The sequence below is a fragment of the Neopelma chrysocephalum genome, unplaced genomic scaffold (genome assembly GCF_003984885.1).
Source record: "Neopelma chrysocephalum unplaced genomic scaffold, ASM398488v2 Primary Assembly neopelma1_45, whole genome shotgun sequence".
NCBI classification, from domain to species: domain Eukaryota; kingdom Metazoa; phylum Chordata; class Aves; order Passeriformes; family Pipridae; genus Neopelma; species Neopelma chrysocephalum.
Window position 1 is genome coordinate 14,912,322 of NW_020897704.1, and position 15,685 is coordinate 14,928,006.

Here is a 15,685-nt window from a genome sequence, read left to right on the forward strand (position 1 = left end):
TTTTGAAATGCAGGGGAAACCTGTCCTTCCTTCATCATCTCTTCATCCCACAAAGGACTCGATAAACTGGAAGCTGGTTTGAGTATCTTTGGTGCTTTTTCCATTCAAGGTCATAGACTCATTTCACTTTCATACTCCACAAAACTGCAGTGAAATCGTCTTGCTTTTTATTCCTGCTGGAACTCATGAGAGTCATTAACCTCAAAATGGTAACTGCTGGCCCATCTCATATGAATAAATTTGGACAAACTAATTTTGGTACAATAAGAAGAAGCCAAAACCCCTCACAGGTTTGAAACCAGACTTGTAAACATTGTGTAGCTGACCACACATTGTGCATAAATGTTACCAGTAAAAAGACAAAAGTACCACATCTCTTCATAGTAATTATAACCTCCCTTATATACTAATTATATTAATGTGAACTCTTATTCCCATAATTCAATATGATGTTTCTAATATGTAATGTAATGACTTGTTGCCTTCAGGGTATATGGTTTGAAGTATCATTCCCTTTTTCTCTCCTACAACATTCTCAGACAGCTTGTATTGTTCACAGTGTGCAATGGTGTTGACAGAAAAACCTTCAATGAATCTTGAGAGCTTAGGAAGGCATTACAACACAAGAGAACACCTGGGAGTCCAGTCAGTACATTTATTTGGATTATCCCTCAGATTCCATGTAAATAAACAAAATGCTCCAGAAATCAAAAGAACAGTGGCAATTTGAGCTGTTTGAGATTCTGGCTCTTTATTTGAGATGAGGGGATAAATTACTGATAGGTGGTATTACAGGTGCCTACAGGTAAAAAATAATTTTAAAGATGCTGATAGGAAAACTATCAACAGATTGAGCTATACATGGATCAAAACTCCTTTCCTTTCCACTGGTGGTTTGAAAAATTATCTATGCTAATGACCGTTGACATAATAACTATGTTGGAAGAGGAAAAGGAAACTGTTAATGTCTCAATTACAATTGCAGAAACAAAAATGTGCAATTAGGTTTTTTGTCACAGTACAAGAAATGTCCAATCATGCTTAAGCAGACCAACTTGGATGCATGCTTTTTATTAGGCAACAACATGAGCAAAGCTATACTATTTTTCAACAGAAGTCTAAGTACTCCAGTGGAATGGAAGTGCACACATTTGTTGTTTCATAATGCTTCTTAGCACAGTTTTTCATTATGGATTTATGCGCTGATAGGTGGAAAAATCAAGCAGAGTTCTTGATTCATGTTAACATTTACAGCACTTAATGGAGGGGTAAAATAAATATTTAAATATCGCAATGAATTAGTTGACATGGCAAGAAGGATTTGGGATGTAGTTGGTTTCTTAACCATGTCTTTCTGCTCACCTCCTTCAGGCTTGAGTGGTCCATCAGACATCACTTTCCTGAGGGCTAGTTGGCTTTGGTCTTTGTTGTCATTGGCTGGTGGAGGCAGATTGTCAGACTGAGTTCTTTGAATAGGGAGGACTCCTGCTATGCTGTGTCTGTGCTGCTTCCTGGCATGATTAGACTGACCGCTTTTATGTGCTGCTGTGGCAGTGTGGGTGAAATGGAAACCCAGAGTATGTATCCTCAGATGGAACCAGCTTAAATGTTATTCATGCAAACAGAAGTGTTTTTTCTGTATTTAAGTAAGTAGTGTTTTCAAACACCAAAGAGACACCACATGCACAGCATTAAAGAGTATTAAAACTGGCTGTTTCTTTATTAATGATGGTGAAGACAAGGGAAAAAAATTCCCCCCAGTTTTGCACTATACCATGGTAAATTTATGGCATATCAACAAATCCTGAAGACAAACACAATGACTCCACAGTCAGAGAGATTTAATTTGCCATCAACTAAACCCGCAACTAGCAATCAGATACTGGTCTGAAGTCTGGAGAGTAATTCTTTTGAATGGAATAATTTTAACTTACTAAGCTATTTGAAGTTGTCAGATGAAATCTATCTTGACCCTTAATCAATTCATGGCACAAAAATTACTAGAAAAATTGAACTGTGACACCTGAATTAGCTCTCAACTCCCTTTGACTTTCCTAAGTTGACAACATTGTTGAAATCTGGTGTTAAAGGCTTTGTGTGTTAAATGGTTTTGCATTTAATGTGCTTAATGTTTTTGTTCTGTTTCTTTTCTGCTCATCACTAACATGATCTTCTCTGAGATATTAAGAAGGTTGACTTATATTTCCTTTCAAAAAAAAAAAAATAGATATTTACAGTCATGTTTCAAAAATAGAAATCTCAGCCATGTAGTTAGAAAAAAAAATTTCTTTAACTTCAAATCTTCTTTTGTGTATATAGTATTGTCCTTCCTGATTACTACTTATAGATAAATCCTGTTATTAATGTGGTCTCAGTACTTGTGTGCAATTTAAAGAGCTGGCTGCCACATCTCTGCAGATTTTGATTATTTCATTGGTAGTTATTGAGTGACATCAAAACACAATGGACTTCTCTGTGAGTCGTGAACAACCACGGAACATCATGGACCATGAGTGAAGGGACTGATGGAGAAACAGCCAGTTTCACTGCAGTCTATATAAATTAAAATAAATAAATAAATAAAAGACTTCTAAATACAAGAGTATATTGTAATTATATGTATTCACACACAGGCACACGAAGAAAGACATTGAACAGAGTGAGCACAGTGTGCCAAGAACAGAAAAAAAAAAACAGCCAAAAAGAGAAGGACAGCAGGGAAAAAGGCAACAGATGAACATTAAGCTGCCATGCTGAGGAATTTATTTGCGTCTTTTACTTGGTTGAAGGCGGAGCTGCTGGACAGCTGCTTCGGCAGCAGCGATGGCTGCCCCAGCGTCTTCAAGGTGAGTTTGAGTGACGCTGGTTTTGCTTTGGCTGCGAGATGGACCGTGAGAGCGGAGATGTCCTTCAGAGGAAGATTTGGAGCTCCCTGGGCTGCTGTGGGATTTCTCAATGGTGGGCACCTGCATGTCTACCAGGAAAATGAAGAAGCACAACTCTTGCATTTATTAAAAACAAACAATTTGATTTTCCTTCTCTCGACTGGTCTTTCTAGCTGAATTCCTGAACAAGGAATACAGATTAAGCTGTGCCATTCCGAACAAGGAATACAGATTAAGCTGTGCCATTCCATTTAAAGTATCAGGAATATATCATAATTAGGAAACTCTTACGAAGCATCATTGTCTACTTCCTCACTGTTACCTAGCCCAGGGAATAATTTAATTAGTATTGGGTTTCTATCACCTGTGAATTAGGCCTCCTGTTTTGGTTCACCCTGGTGGAATGATGGGGTAGTGTTTTCCACTTTCTAATTCTCTAGTATGTAGAGATTAACTAGCACAACCTACACCAGTACCAAGTGCTCAGAGAATGCAAGCCATTTTATTCTGAATTATGTCCTGGTCAAAATCATAGCCTAAATTACAAAAGACTCTATACTTACCTCTAATTTAGATATAGATCTTATATAGCCACCAATCCCTAGCAGAACACTACACAGAGAAAGAGAGGAGATGGAACAGAGTCCTATCACTCTGAGGGTCTTATCTGGATTCTATTTGGAATGCTTTTACTTTGATATGACATATAATGTGTTTTAAGAGACCAACTGTCTACTGACCACTTAGTATAAAAAAACACATTAGCGAATTTTTTTGGAGCAGGAGACACTGAGATCAATTCTGCCGTTTAAAGCACTAGTATATTTCTACCATATCAGCTCCACTGATTTCTAATACAATTGAGATATGCTACAGCCCATTATCATTGACTGGAAATGCATATGCATTATTACAGCATAATTTTTGTTCTATTAAATATTAACGTAGCATTTTCAGTCATAAAACGCCATAGAATTTTTAAGGAACATGAAAAATAGAAAGCTAAATATGTATTGAATTTGGCCAAGGCTACCAGAAAAATGAAAAGGACACAGAATCTGTAGTATGTGTGCAAAGAACATAGTCTGTAAGCTGTGCTGTTTTAAGAACACAGTTACTCAGTAAGCTGGCTGGCAGAGATAGAGACAAATTAAGCCTTATCCCCAATTAATTAATCACAGAGATAAATGCATTTTTAATAAAAATATATACAAATTTCGTATCAGTACCTTTATTTTTCTATTAGAACTTACACATAGCAAAGGTTTTCCCATCATCTGGGAAAATATTTCATATCAGGTGCACCAAGTCATTCCTACCCTTGGAGGGGTCCGGGAAGATTCCATGACTTCTGCTCTTGATGACAGATGGTTTTGGAGATTGCTGGCTACTCTGTCCAGAATGAGATTTCCCATGATCAATGTTTTCACTCTGTTCTTTAAGAGGATACCACCGGGGAGTGTTGTCAAGCTGAGAAACACTGGATAACTCGATCAACACCTACAAATAAATAAAAGTATAATATATGGCCTGTATCTGATCTATTAATGATTGCACATAGCAGAAGAGACTAGAGTTATGTTACCAGAAGTTGCAATCAAATGCAAGAGCTAAGGGTATAAGGCAATATGCTGACAGGTTCAGGACTCCTGGGCATGCTTTGACCTCACCTCATATAAGCTGCCTTTCACCCCAAACCCACATTGGTAGTATATTGACGTGTCTGAACTAAGATGTCTTTGCAACAGGACCTCAGGAAGGGTTGTGAGCTAGACGAATCAATCAATCTTTTATCAGTGTTAGTAAAGGAGCAAATAGTTCTATATTTGTTTTTAATAATGTCTTCAATAATATGAGACTCGAACCTCTTGAGTCTTGAAAAAATCCACATATGCAGAATTAGTAACAAAAAATAAAAATAGGGATATCTTTGCACTTCATTAAAAATTATAGAATTCAATAGACCATTTAGGCCTCAAAACTTCACCGGGCAAAAAGAAGAAAGGAGTTGCAATGATAATATGGAAATGAAACAAGCAACCTGGCTAAAAAAAAAAAACTTTTGTAGCTGAAATTTGCTCTAGGCAACCTGAATTGCTGGCAGGAGTTCTGAGAAATTAAAAAAAAAAAGGGGTAAAAAACCCCCAGCATTGAGACCAATAAAGATCGTGCCTCCCTTAATAGACTTGCAGTTGAGAGGGCAAAAGGATGTAAAGAACTAAAACTCATCGTAGTCTTGAATGAAGGAAAGGTCAAAAATAGCCTTGCATTTGGCTCTAAATTGAGGGGGTTAGAACTAATGTTAGGTAGGGAAGTTTTAAAACTGCTAGGCAAATAAAGTGTACAATTACATCACTTTATTACAAGACCCTGACATGGGGAAATCTCTTCACAACTGATTGTTTCTAGGTCAAAACTTTTTTTCTTCCCTTTTTTCTTTCAGCTTCATAGGTTGTCTATGACCTGGCTTGGTCTTTCTGGTTAGATCTATAATTAATCTGAACAGATTAACTATTTAGCATGTTCCCTTTTGTGGTGTTTTGTCATAGCTTTGGGAATGACTTAGAAGACAGCATGGTTGACAATTGTTCCCAATAGGCAGTGTACGTTGGGGGCTCTGCTTTGTAAGAGAAGAGGTTTCACATTCCATAGATGTCGGCCACAATTTGCCACTTGTCTTCTGGGGTGTGCATGTCCCATGGTCCTGGTCCTACTCAAGCAAGTCTTTAGGGCACAACTTGGATATCCGATATCTGATATTATGGTGCAGGATTCCTCTGGACATCCTGGTGCTGAAATACACTGGATAGTGTTTTCTGTACCTTTTTTCCCTGAAGAACTTCTTTCATAATTAATAAATGAAATAGTTCTAGAGTTTGAAAAAAATATAAGGAAAAGGTTTGAATCTTTCTGTAGAATCAGTCGTTGGAGCATCCCTTTTCTAAATGTCCTAAATAACAATGATGTAAATATTCAGTAGAGCCCTGCATTTGGACAAACATGCCGAACTCAACAAGAATATGGACATAGTATGCAGGAAAAAAGTAATCATGTAACAGCTTCCTCCACATTTATTTTAGTAATTGTTCAAATAGTGACAGTGATTGCTCAGTTTGGTAGTTACACAAAGGGGAACTGGAGCTGAACTGACTTTTTTTTTCAAAATTTAAATGCAGAATGAGCACAGATACTCTGAGTAACTCTGTATGAGCAATCAATTTTCCTGTGCTTCTATTTCTAATTATAATTTTTTTTTTACATCATAGTTATTGCTGGTAATTTTGTTCTATATGTGCATATGTTTGTTTATTTGCTTTTTAAAGAGAGAGCATACTTCTTCCCATGATCACTCATTTATTATTAATTACAAGATTTTGCCTTCAGTCATACTTTGGTAATGATACTACTATTTCAGAATGTTAAAAATGAGGCTGTGAGCAGCAAGAATAAATTACTTACTTTTGCAGATACTTATGCATGTGTTAAAATATGACTTGATGGCAGAATTTAATCATTTAACCATTTTCAAAGACTAATACCTCCTCAGCCTTCCCACGTTATGCTAAAATTGAGGCAGACAGCTTTCAGTCATAACAAGAACTCCCCATTGAGCCACTGTGAAGATCATTACTATCTCAGGCTCAAAAAAAGTCTTAATTTTCAGGGAATTAACATTGTGTTCGGTCCTAAATTAACTTGCTCCCAATTAAATGAGATAAAGGGAATATGTCTTTCATGTGTGATAAAAGACATCATGATGGTTTGTTATGAAGTCAACAGTAAAATTGTGGTGTAAGAAAAGGTTTTACTTAACATATGTACCATACCTTGGAAGAGAACAGTGTCCAAATAACAGCATACAGTTATTACTAGCAGCAAGGAAGAGATAAGATACTCACTTCACCGAGGAAGTCATTTGAGGAGAATCTATCATAATCCCAGACAGTCACTTCCAGTGTTTTCTTTTTCAGCTGCAATTTAAGTCAAAGTATAATTAACCTCATTGCCATCATAAACTTCAGATCAAGGCTTTACAGTGGTTTCTATACATAATTTCCTCCTTGCGTCCTTTTTCATAGTGACAGCTAGGCAGTTTTTGTCCTCTCATCAACCTTGTTCTAAGAAAAATAATTTGGGGCTATTATTTGTTATCAAGACAGATGGGCTTGTGTTGGCCCTATTTCTGGAATTTCCACAAGCTGTTTTAGTCAGAATGTGTGTCCACTACAAGAGTCAAACTGATTTTTAAAGCCCCATTTTTGTGTTTCTGCAGCTTTTCTCATCATCAAATCTGAGTTGTCGGAACTCAGGCATTTGCCTGAAGTGCCTTTGAGAGAGAATATCAAATGTATTATTTAAAACACTCCATTTAAATAATCTCATCTGTGAAGACCAGGCTTTAATGCTCACAGAATTCAGTGTAGTCAATGAGAGTCTGCAAGTGATCTGGGCATGCAGGACAAGTTGTACTGTTAGGTATTAACGACAGCTATCAAAACCCTTTACCTGCAGACCTTGTTAGGCATGGTAGCTGTGTTAAGCACTCTTCTATAGGCTACCGTAAGAAACAAGTAAGTCTTTTTATGTGACAAGAGAGCAAAAGACAGAGAAACTGTTGACAGAAGCAGTTGACTTTATTGGAAAGACCAATCTGAGTGTTTTTCCAGGGGTCTTTAGGGACGTAAAAGGAGAGGATTGATTACTGATATTGAATGTTTGGGCAAAAGGTTGAAGAGGTAGTAATAAATTCCTGGGGCTTGAAAGAGAGAAATCAAAACCCTGAGGGTATGAGGTATCTGCAAAGTCAGGAAGAGAAGTTATAAGTGAAGAAGTCAAGCATTACTAGGGAAAACAGGACTCATACTTGAATAAAAGAGGTCAGAAGAAGAAATCTTATGTGATAGTTGGGGTCATCATCCCAACAGAAACAACAGAAAAAAACCCTTATTTGACTATTAATTGGCTGCTGGGCACAAAGGCACAACAAAGGATCAAGTCACTGCTCAAAGTTATAAGCTATACCAATTACTGTATGTATTATATTTACTTGCAAGAAAAGCACTGTGTGCTACTTACAGAGTCACAGAATATTCTGAGTTGGAACGGACCTACAAGGATCATCAAGCCCAACTCATAAGTGAATGGTCTGTGTGGGCATCAAACCCACAACCCTGTTGTTATTAGCACCATGTTCTATTCATTTATCTCCACTGCACCTTGGTTTAATGCAACACAGATTAAAACAGATCCTAATAACTCGAAGTTGTCTTTAAATGAAAATTTCATATCGTTATTAGGTATTCAGAATATCTTCTGCTCCCAGCTAACTTTAGAAATGATCAACTATGCAAAGACAATGTCTTAGAAAGACAAATTTAAATCCATATATGCTGGAAAACCCAAACAAAAGGGAATTGTACTACTTTTAGCATCAACAATGTACTCTTTAAGCAGGCAGCAACATGACTTGAAAGCTAAGATTTTAAAAAAAAAATATTTGAGAGCAATTCTGTGATCTTCCTCTGTTCTATTCTTACATAATTAGGCAATATTCTTCTTAAGAATTCTTTTTAAAAAATATCCTGCAAAAACAAAAGAAAAAGTTGAGAAAAAGACTATTTTTGAATATTTCTTGCTGAATATTTGTAAAGCTTATTTCCTTGACTGAATAAAACTCTTTTTCTTTGCTATTCCAAGACAGTCTTGAAACTGTAACATGAAAAATAACCTGAAAAAATGAGCTGACCAGCCACTGGTCCATGATGTTTTTGGCTTCCTGTACGATATAATTTTCTGTTAGGTGCTATCCTAAGTATATGTATTTTTACCCTTTAAAAAAGGGATAACAGAAATACTTTTCAGAAATGTATTGTCTCAGTTGTTGCTTTTTTGAGGGGACATATTGTCTTTTTCATGACTGTGCAAGGACAGAGAGAAGAATGTATAGATCCAGGAAAGGGAAAAAAACCCAAAATGCTAAGTTTTGAAGGATTTTTGGTAGAAAGGGGAAAATAGAGAAGATTTTCGAGTAACTGCAACCCTACTTTGCTAGCTTCTTTGCATTAGTGTGATAATAAAACCGTGATGAAAACTTTCAGTCCTCTATATTTCTTCAAGAAATCTATTTTAAGTCTCTTAGTTTAATAAAGCTTTTATAAAATATTACGACAATGAAAAACCATAGAAAGAGCTTTATTAGGCAGAGTGCAAGAAATGAGTTGCAAAGAGGAGTAGAATTTTTTTTTCTGCACTAAATGGCTGCTGATTTTAAAAGCAGCTTTTATACCATCACAGCAAAGTAGGGTTCTGCTTTACATCATCCAGTTTTAGGTTGTGAAGGCAGAAGTTCAGAGTCTCATCATGAATATTACAGACAGCAGTACTAAAATGGGTTTCAGAAACCCTCTATCCATCTGACCGTGGCTTTCTGCAAGTGGGCAATGTAGCAATAGGAAAATCAGAAAGTATCCCAAAAAGAAGGCAAACTGTTTACACACATTGTGAACCTCATCTGAGTTCTAAGAATATTATAAAAAAAATGTTACCAAATGGTAACTAATTTCAAGCTTTGTCTTGTGGAAAAAAATAACAAGTAAATAAAAATTAAACTCTTACCTACAAGCATATTATTGCATGTGAACTTCAGTTATCTTTAGGCTTTTGTGCGCAACCATAATTTAAAAAAAATAAAGGAATATGCAGAACCAGCCAATGTGAAAATTATTGACTGTTATGGAAGACATAACCAACACCACAGGTACAGAAGTGTTTGGTTTTTGTTTTAAATATCTGGAGATCACTGGGTATCGTTATAGCTAATGTGTGCCTGTATAGCTAAATATGCATTACTTGAAATATTTAACACATATTCCTTGAAGATTTCATACAAGGACTCGCTACTTGAAATATTTAATACATATCCCTTGAAAATTTCATGCAAGGATTGCATGAGGTAAGAAATAATTTTAATGCAGCTTATTTTTCTTCTATGCTGAAAGTAAATTACCATAATTACTATGAACTATTGCAATCTCAGAATATTTGATGAGAAGAAATGAATGTGCTGCATTAGATCATCCATTAGATTTATTTTTGTTTACATTCATATTTAACATCGTATTGTTCTCTATATTGTTGTACTTCAGCGTGTGGAAGGATAAAAAGATTTTCGATAGGTCATTTAGAAACTTACTTTCTCTTGTCCAAGACATTAAGTAGAATTTAAGTACCAGCACCTTACTGATTCATAAGAAAGATTTTCTTACTTTCAGAAATAATACATAGGCTCCTACATCACTCAAGGATTTTGAAAAAAACTACTCTTTCTAAATATATTACCTTAATTAAGAATATAAACTACAGCAAAAACTATTTGCTGTATTGAATTATATAATTTAAGAAAATACTTTTATTTGCTTTCTGACAAGTTATACCAATGGATTGAGCAGCAACAGAACTTACATCTTCTATCATCTTCTCCTTAAATTCTTCTAACGCTTTCTTTCATGCTCTGAGTAGGCATTTAACTTGTGTACTCGGCCTTCCTCTCAAATTGTAATTAGCTTTACTTTATTACTTAACAAAAACCTTAAATTACTAAATATTCACAGTTTAATTTATTTTTTCACCAACCGTCAAAGTAGAATTTGCTACGTGATAAAACTAATCATTTTGACCTTGAAAAACTCTGTTTCATTTCAAAGAGTGATCTATTTCCCATAATTATTTTCAGTTTAATTTCATCCAGATTATGAAAGAGAAAAGGAAAATGAAAAATTGTACAACCAGCTAAAGTCTAGACAGTGACGTTAAAAGGACTATATTAGGAAATATTTAATAATGCTTACTTGCTGTCAGAAAGCAATCCATGGAGGGAAAGGAAATGCTTCTTTGAAGAAACACTATTTTATAAAGATTCATGAATTTATGTTAGAATATGACTGCTAACTCTGTGTAGCTTAGTGTATGATGCAGTTTTGCTTGTTTGGTGAACAGAATGCTCATTCTCAGTTGAACACAATTATTGTCCTGTACTTCTCTTTCTATTCCCAACTATTTTGAAATATCCATTTGTGAGCTTTATGAGTACAAATGATGCTCTATTGCATTGTGATAGTTATTCAGACTGTAGAGGGTACTTATCATCAGCATGGAATTATTTGGTGATTTAGAAATGTGCTTTATTGTATATTTTCTAAGCCAGGGCATGGAATTTTATAGGAGAAGAATCACTCACAGCACTATCTTAGCAGTAGATACAAGCCATGGAAAGGTCTGTAATGAAACAGTATTCTCTGCATACACTTCTGTGTGTCAAGAAGCCGAAACACAGAACATATGTGGTGCTCAGAGTAAGTTTGCACACAACCATAAGCTCTGAATATCAGTCTCAGAGGAAGGGAAAAGTAATGGTCAAAACCCAGGCATTTAAATGGAAAGCTCAGTTTGGAAATATTAAGACTTACCAAATCCTTTCACCAAATCCTTTCACCAAACCCAGAAGACCCAGGGTTTATATTGCAACTCAGCAAACATCACTGTTGTTTTTTTTCTGATGCTTTCACTGTCAATGAGCTGCCATTTATAAAAGCCTGCATGAAGCAGTGAGAAATCCCATCAAACCATAACCACGAGCTACAGCAGGACACCTCTGAAGTAAATGTCAGCTACTGCCTGTTAAGTTCACATGGATAGATTGCACGAGCAACCATGCATGTCCCTCTGTGGGTAGAGCTTTGCTTCACGCAAAAAATGGGTATCTTAATCTACGTTCCTCCCAACAAACAAGAAGAAAGAATAACAAATTTTTAAGTTCAGAAGATAATATTGAGTTCTTGGGGTCATGATGGAGAAGTATATTAAAAGCATTGAGAAATCTGTTCACTGAAGAGTCTGGTTATTCTGGGCTTTTTTAAAAAAGTGTTGAAAGATTAAACGACCTTGAAAAGTGAAGTTGGAAGTATCAAGAACAAAATAGCAAGAAAGGCAAAAAGATTCAGGACTTCCTAGTGATCCAGTATTCTATAAAATATACTTCATAATTTAAACAAATGAACCGATCATGATTTTGCTCATATATCTTTTTCAAGTGCTCAAAAGTCCTTTTACAAGGGGGGATGGAGAAAAAGAGGTCTCAATTGCTTTTTTCTGCCTCAGTTAACCCTGTAGGTCAGTTGGAATTAGGATGCCATGAAGAAACAGATAAGACTCCACAGCCATCTTTCCCAGATGTGAGTTAAATCTTTCTGTAGCAAGGAAATCAAATATATTCTAAATTTTTTTCAGGCTATTCATATTTCAAGACATTAATGTAAATTGCTAATAAATCTAAAAAAGTATATTTACATTTTATAAGTATTTTTTAATAAAAACATTGTGGAAACTGTGCTTTTTGTGAGCTTGCACGGCTTTTGGAACAAAGAGTGACAGTGATTTCTGCATCTACTTCAGAAACTTATGTCTTAATTTATTCCCTCATTAATTTATTCCATTATCATTTTTTAAATTGTCACATCTATGCTCATGACATGATTATGAGTGTAATCCCCCCCAGTTACCATTTTTATGTGTAGAAGGGCAAGAAAAGAGTACTGATACAGTAAGCTCTTTCAGAGGCAAGGAATGAGTTCCAAATTTCTCCTAAATCCAGCAAGATTTCATGGGGGTTCACAGAATTGCCAGTAGCACTACTCCCCTCCCAGTGAGCACTGCAGACCACACCAATAACAAAGTAGCAAATGACACCGAACAGCACCACCAGTCACGCACCTGCTCAGTGGAGATATTTTTATAAATGACTGTCTGATTCCACTCTGGATTCAGGCTTTTCTGAACGTACTTCGTTCTCCGCTTGTACTCAGCACTGAATTTGAACAAAAGGAGAAAACATTACATTAGTGATCATTTGTTTCTTTCAGCCCTAATGCAACAAAACCACCCACAAACCAAAAACTAGAAAAAGAAAAGAACTGCATCTTCCATTTCTGCATCAATTCGGGGTTACAAGAGGACAATGACAGCCTTTGGGATTTTTTCCTTTGGTACGCTTTTCTGACGCTGTCTTTTAAAACGTCGTCTTCTGAGTCTTCAGCAGGCTTTCTCTGCCTAAAATCATTTCAAGATAAAGCATCAGCGAGCACATGCACATACGCTTTGTCCTCTCATTGTAAGTGTTGGGCTCTGATTCTAAATTGAGGTGATAATGCATTGATTTCTTTTCCAAGACCATTCTCCTATTAGCACTTTAAAGTAGCACGGGTTCATTATATTTATAGGGTGCAATCTCTAATTATAGGAATCCCATCTCACAAAAACATTTAATGAATGCCATAAGGTAACTAATATCCTGTTAATGATAGAAACACTAATTTCTTATTGATCCTGTTGTCTGCCTATTCCTCTAACTATACTGGAAAGAAACATAAAAGTGCATCAAGCTCCTGATTTTTTTTTATCAATAGCCAAGAACAAAAGGTTTGGTTGCCTAATCTGTTTTTGAAAAAGAATCAGTAATGGTTTCGATCGTACTTTGCATTTCCTGAGTATGGAGAAAGCAGTACACTATGGATTCATCTAAATCTGTGAGCTTTGATGTCAGAATTGCTTTTATTCCAATTTTAATTTAATATACATTTTAATGGACATATCAAAAAAGCTTTGTAGAAGAACATGAGAAGCTTCTAATACTTCAAAAACCCCACAAGATAGAAGGTAAACTCTTTCTGTCCATCTACAGGTATATACCTGCTATATCTGTTATTAAATTAAATGTTCCCTGGACTGTTCTCCAGCAGTGAGACAAAATGACTTGTATATGCCATGTTAAACTCTTTTATGGTTCCCCTACATTAACTTTTGACAGTGTACTGTTCCCCTAATTCTCATTTCTGATTTAACTCTTTTAGTTCATACTGTGGCATGGTCTCAGAACTAATGAACTAATTCCTTTCATATGAGATTAACTGAGAAGATGCACTCCAGGGACTCATATAATCAGCCAGTCACTAATGGTGTGCCGTGCATAGTACCAGATTGGAGCCGGTCTGATTTAAGGTTGTGTGAAAGATGCATGTGTTTTACTGGCACATATATGTCAATGTTGGTACCCCAGCACCAGCAGTTTCACTCTATAAACTCAATTCCACTGTGCAGTGATCCCATCTGATTATTCTGATGTGTCTAGTGGCCTTTTTCTCCATAAGGGTGTGGCTGTATCCAACACACCTACTAGCCTGATATCTCTTAATGAAAGGGATTTGCAGCTATTTTTCCTCTTATTTTTTGCTCTAGTCATTCTAGGCACTTTACTTGCTTGTAAATCTTGCTATCAACTGACTTCCAGTTTATTGAAAAATGTGAAGGCTATTGGGACCTGTGAAACAAACTATATGTTCACCTCTGCTTATAGGAAGAAAGCAGAAGCTCTCCAGACTTCAATGAGTTCTATCAGACACAACATAGAATGGTAAGCATGAATTAAAATCTAGGGGGACCAAGAGCATATAGAAAGGAAACTCACACAAAGTTTTCATGCATATCTTGGAAGGAAAGCTGAAATACAAAATCCGAATCCTTTTCAAAACTAGATTTTGATGGCAAACACTATTCAGTAATGAAGTTAAATTTTTTAAAGCACCTCAATATTCTTCTTTTCCCACTCTTTGATACAACAAACATGTCCCCTGCCTAAAGTATCCTGTCTAAATGTCCTATAATCTACTGGTTTTAAGGAACTGATATACTTTCATTTTTTGAAGAAAATAGGAAAGGGCCTTTTTTTCACTCAACCGAGAAAACGACACAAATATATTCCCTTTCCTGTCTTGGATCTCCTTTTGCAATAGCAGAACTTCATCTCAAAGTTCCTGATTCTTTTCAGAAATATGTGAGAAGGTGATTCATGCAGTGTTGAGTTTCATAGCTGAAAGTGACAAAAGGTAAATGTGAAGTCCATGGAGTATTTGGATCTGAACTGTAAGGGTGGCATGAGCCCACATCCATATGACCTATGGCTTGTATCTGTTGAAGAGGGAAGCAGGAGACCTTGGCCACTGGTGCAGGTGGGAGGTGCAGAACCAGGCTAAGCTGGATAACAGATGAAGGTTTCTAGACCTCTGAAGGGAAGGATCTGGCAAACACAATAAGTTCATAGCACTGATGTGCCTTCTCCCCAACAATTGTGATCAACAGATGGAGATGCTTTAATAAAATGCACTCATTAAACCAGTCCGTACGTAGTATAAAATAATTTACATTTGAAATTAACAGAGTATGTTGTGTGAAAAGATAGAAACTGCATATATCTTTTCTTTATATTTTCTCTCTGATTCCTTAATTAGAAATTATTAATACATAATACAACTGAAAGTACAGTGAGAAAAGTATAATAGAATAACTGTATAAAAAATTCTAATAGAATACACATATAAAATGTGTAGTTTTAACACATTCATTAAATAATTTTAGTAACAAAGAAACAGACAGATGATAGAGATCTGTTTATTATGTGAAGGTAAATAAATGCTCCATTTTATTACCAAATAGTGCCTGTTTCTCTTTTGGCAGTAACACCATTCAAAATGTTGATACAAGTTCACTGTTAATTATTTTGCAACTTTCAGTGAGTGAGAATGAAGTTTTAGATATCTCTGAACTAAATTCTTATAGACTTCAGAAGAAATTTTTCTTGTCTTCAGGGTTTGGCCTTAGAATATTACTGCATCAAGGAGCATTAACTACTTGTTTCCAGTTCCTCCTGACCTGGAAATGACCTCATTAGAAAGTGAAAAGCAAAACCATAC

At 35.8% G+C, this 15,685-nt stretch overlaps 1 protein-coding gene across 8 annotated transcripts in view; it reads right to left on the bottom strand.

Moving 5' to 3' along the window:
- The window catches only part of PCLO (piccolo presynaptic cytomatrix protein), a 327,397-nt gene that overhangs the window by 55,876 nt on the left and 255,836 nt on the right, over positions 1-15,685 (bottom strand). For 4 of the 8 annotated variants that reach the window (XM_027679476.1, XM_027679467.1, XM_027679469.1 and 1 more), the window contains exons 17-21: positions 12,654-12,747; positions 6,785-6,856; positions 4,205-4,385; positions 2,780-2,974; positions 1,363-1,545 (exon numbers count right to left, since the gene is read on the bottom strand). In XM_027679476.1, the coding sequence (XP_027535277.1) occupies positions 1,363-1,545; positions 2,780-2,974; positions 4,205-4,385; positions 6,785-6,856; positions 12,654-12,747 (725 nt within the window). Of the gene's footprint in view, positions 1-643; positions 1,546-2,779; positions 2,975-4,204; positions 4,386-6,784; positions 6,857-12,653; positions 12,748-15,685 lie in introns of those variants that run through there. The other 4 variants (XM_027679470.1, XM_027679468.1, XM_027679472.1 and 1 more) reach the window with 4 other exon arrangements.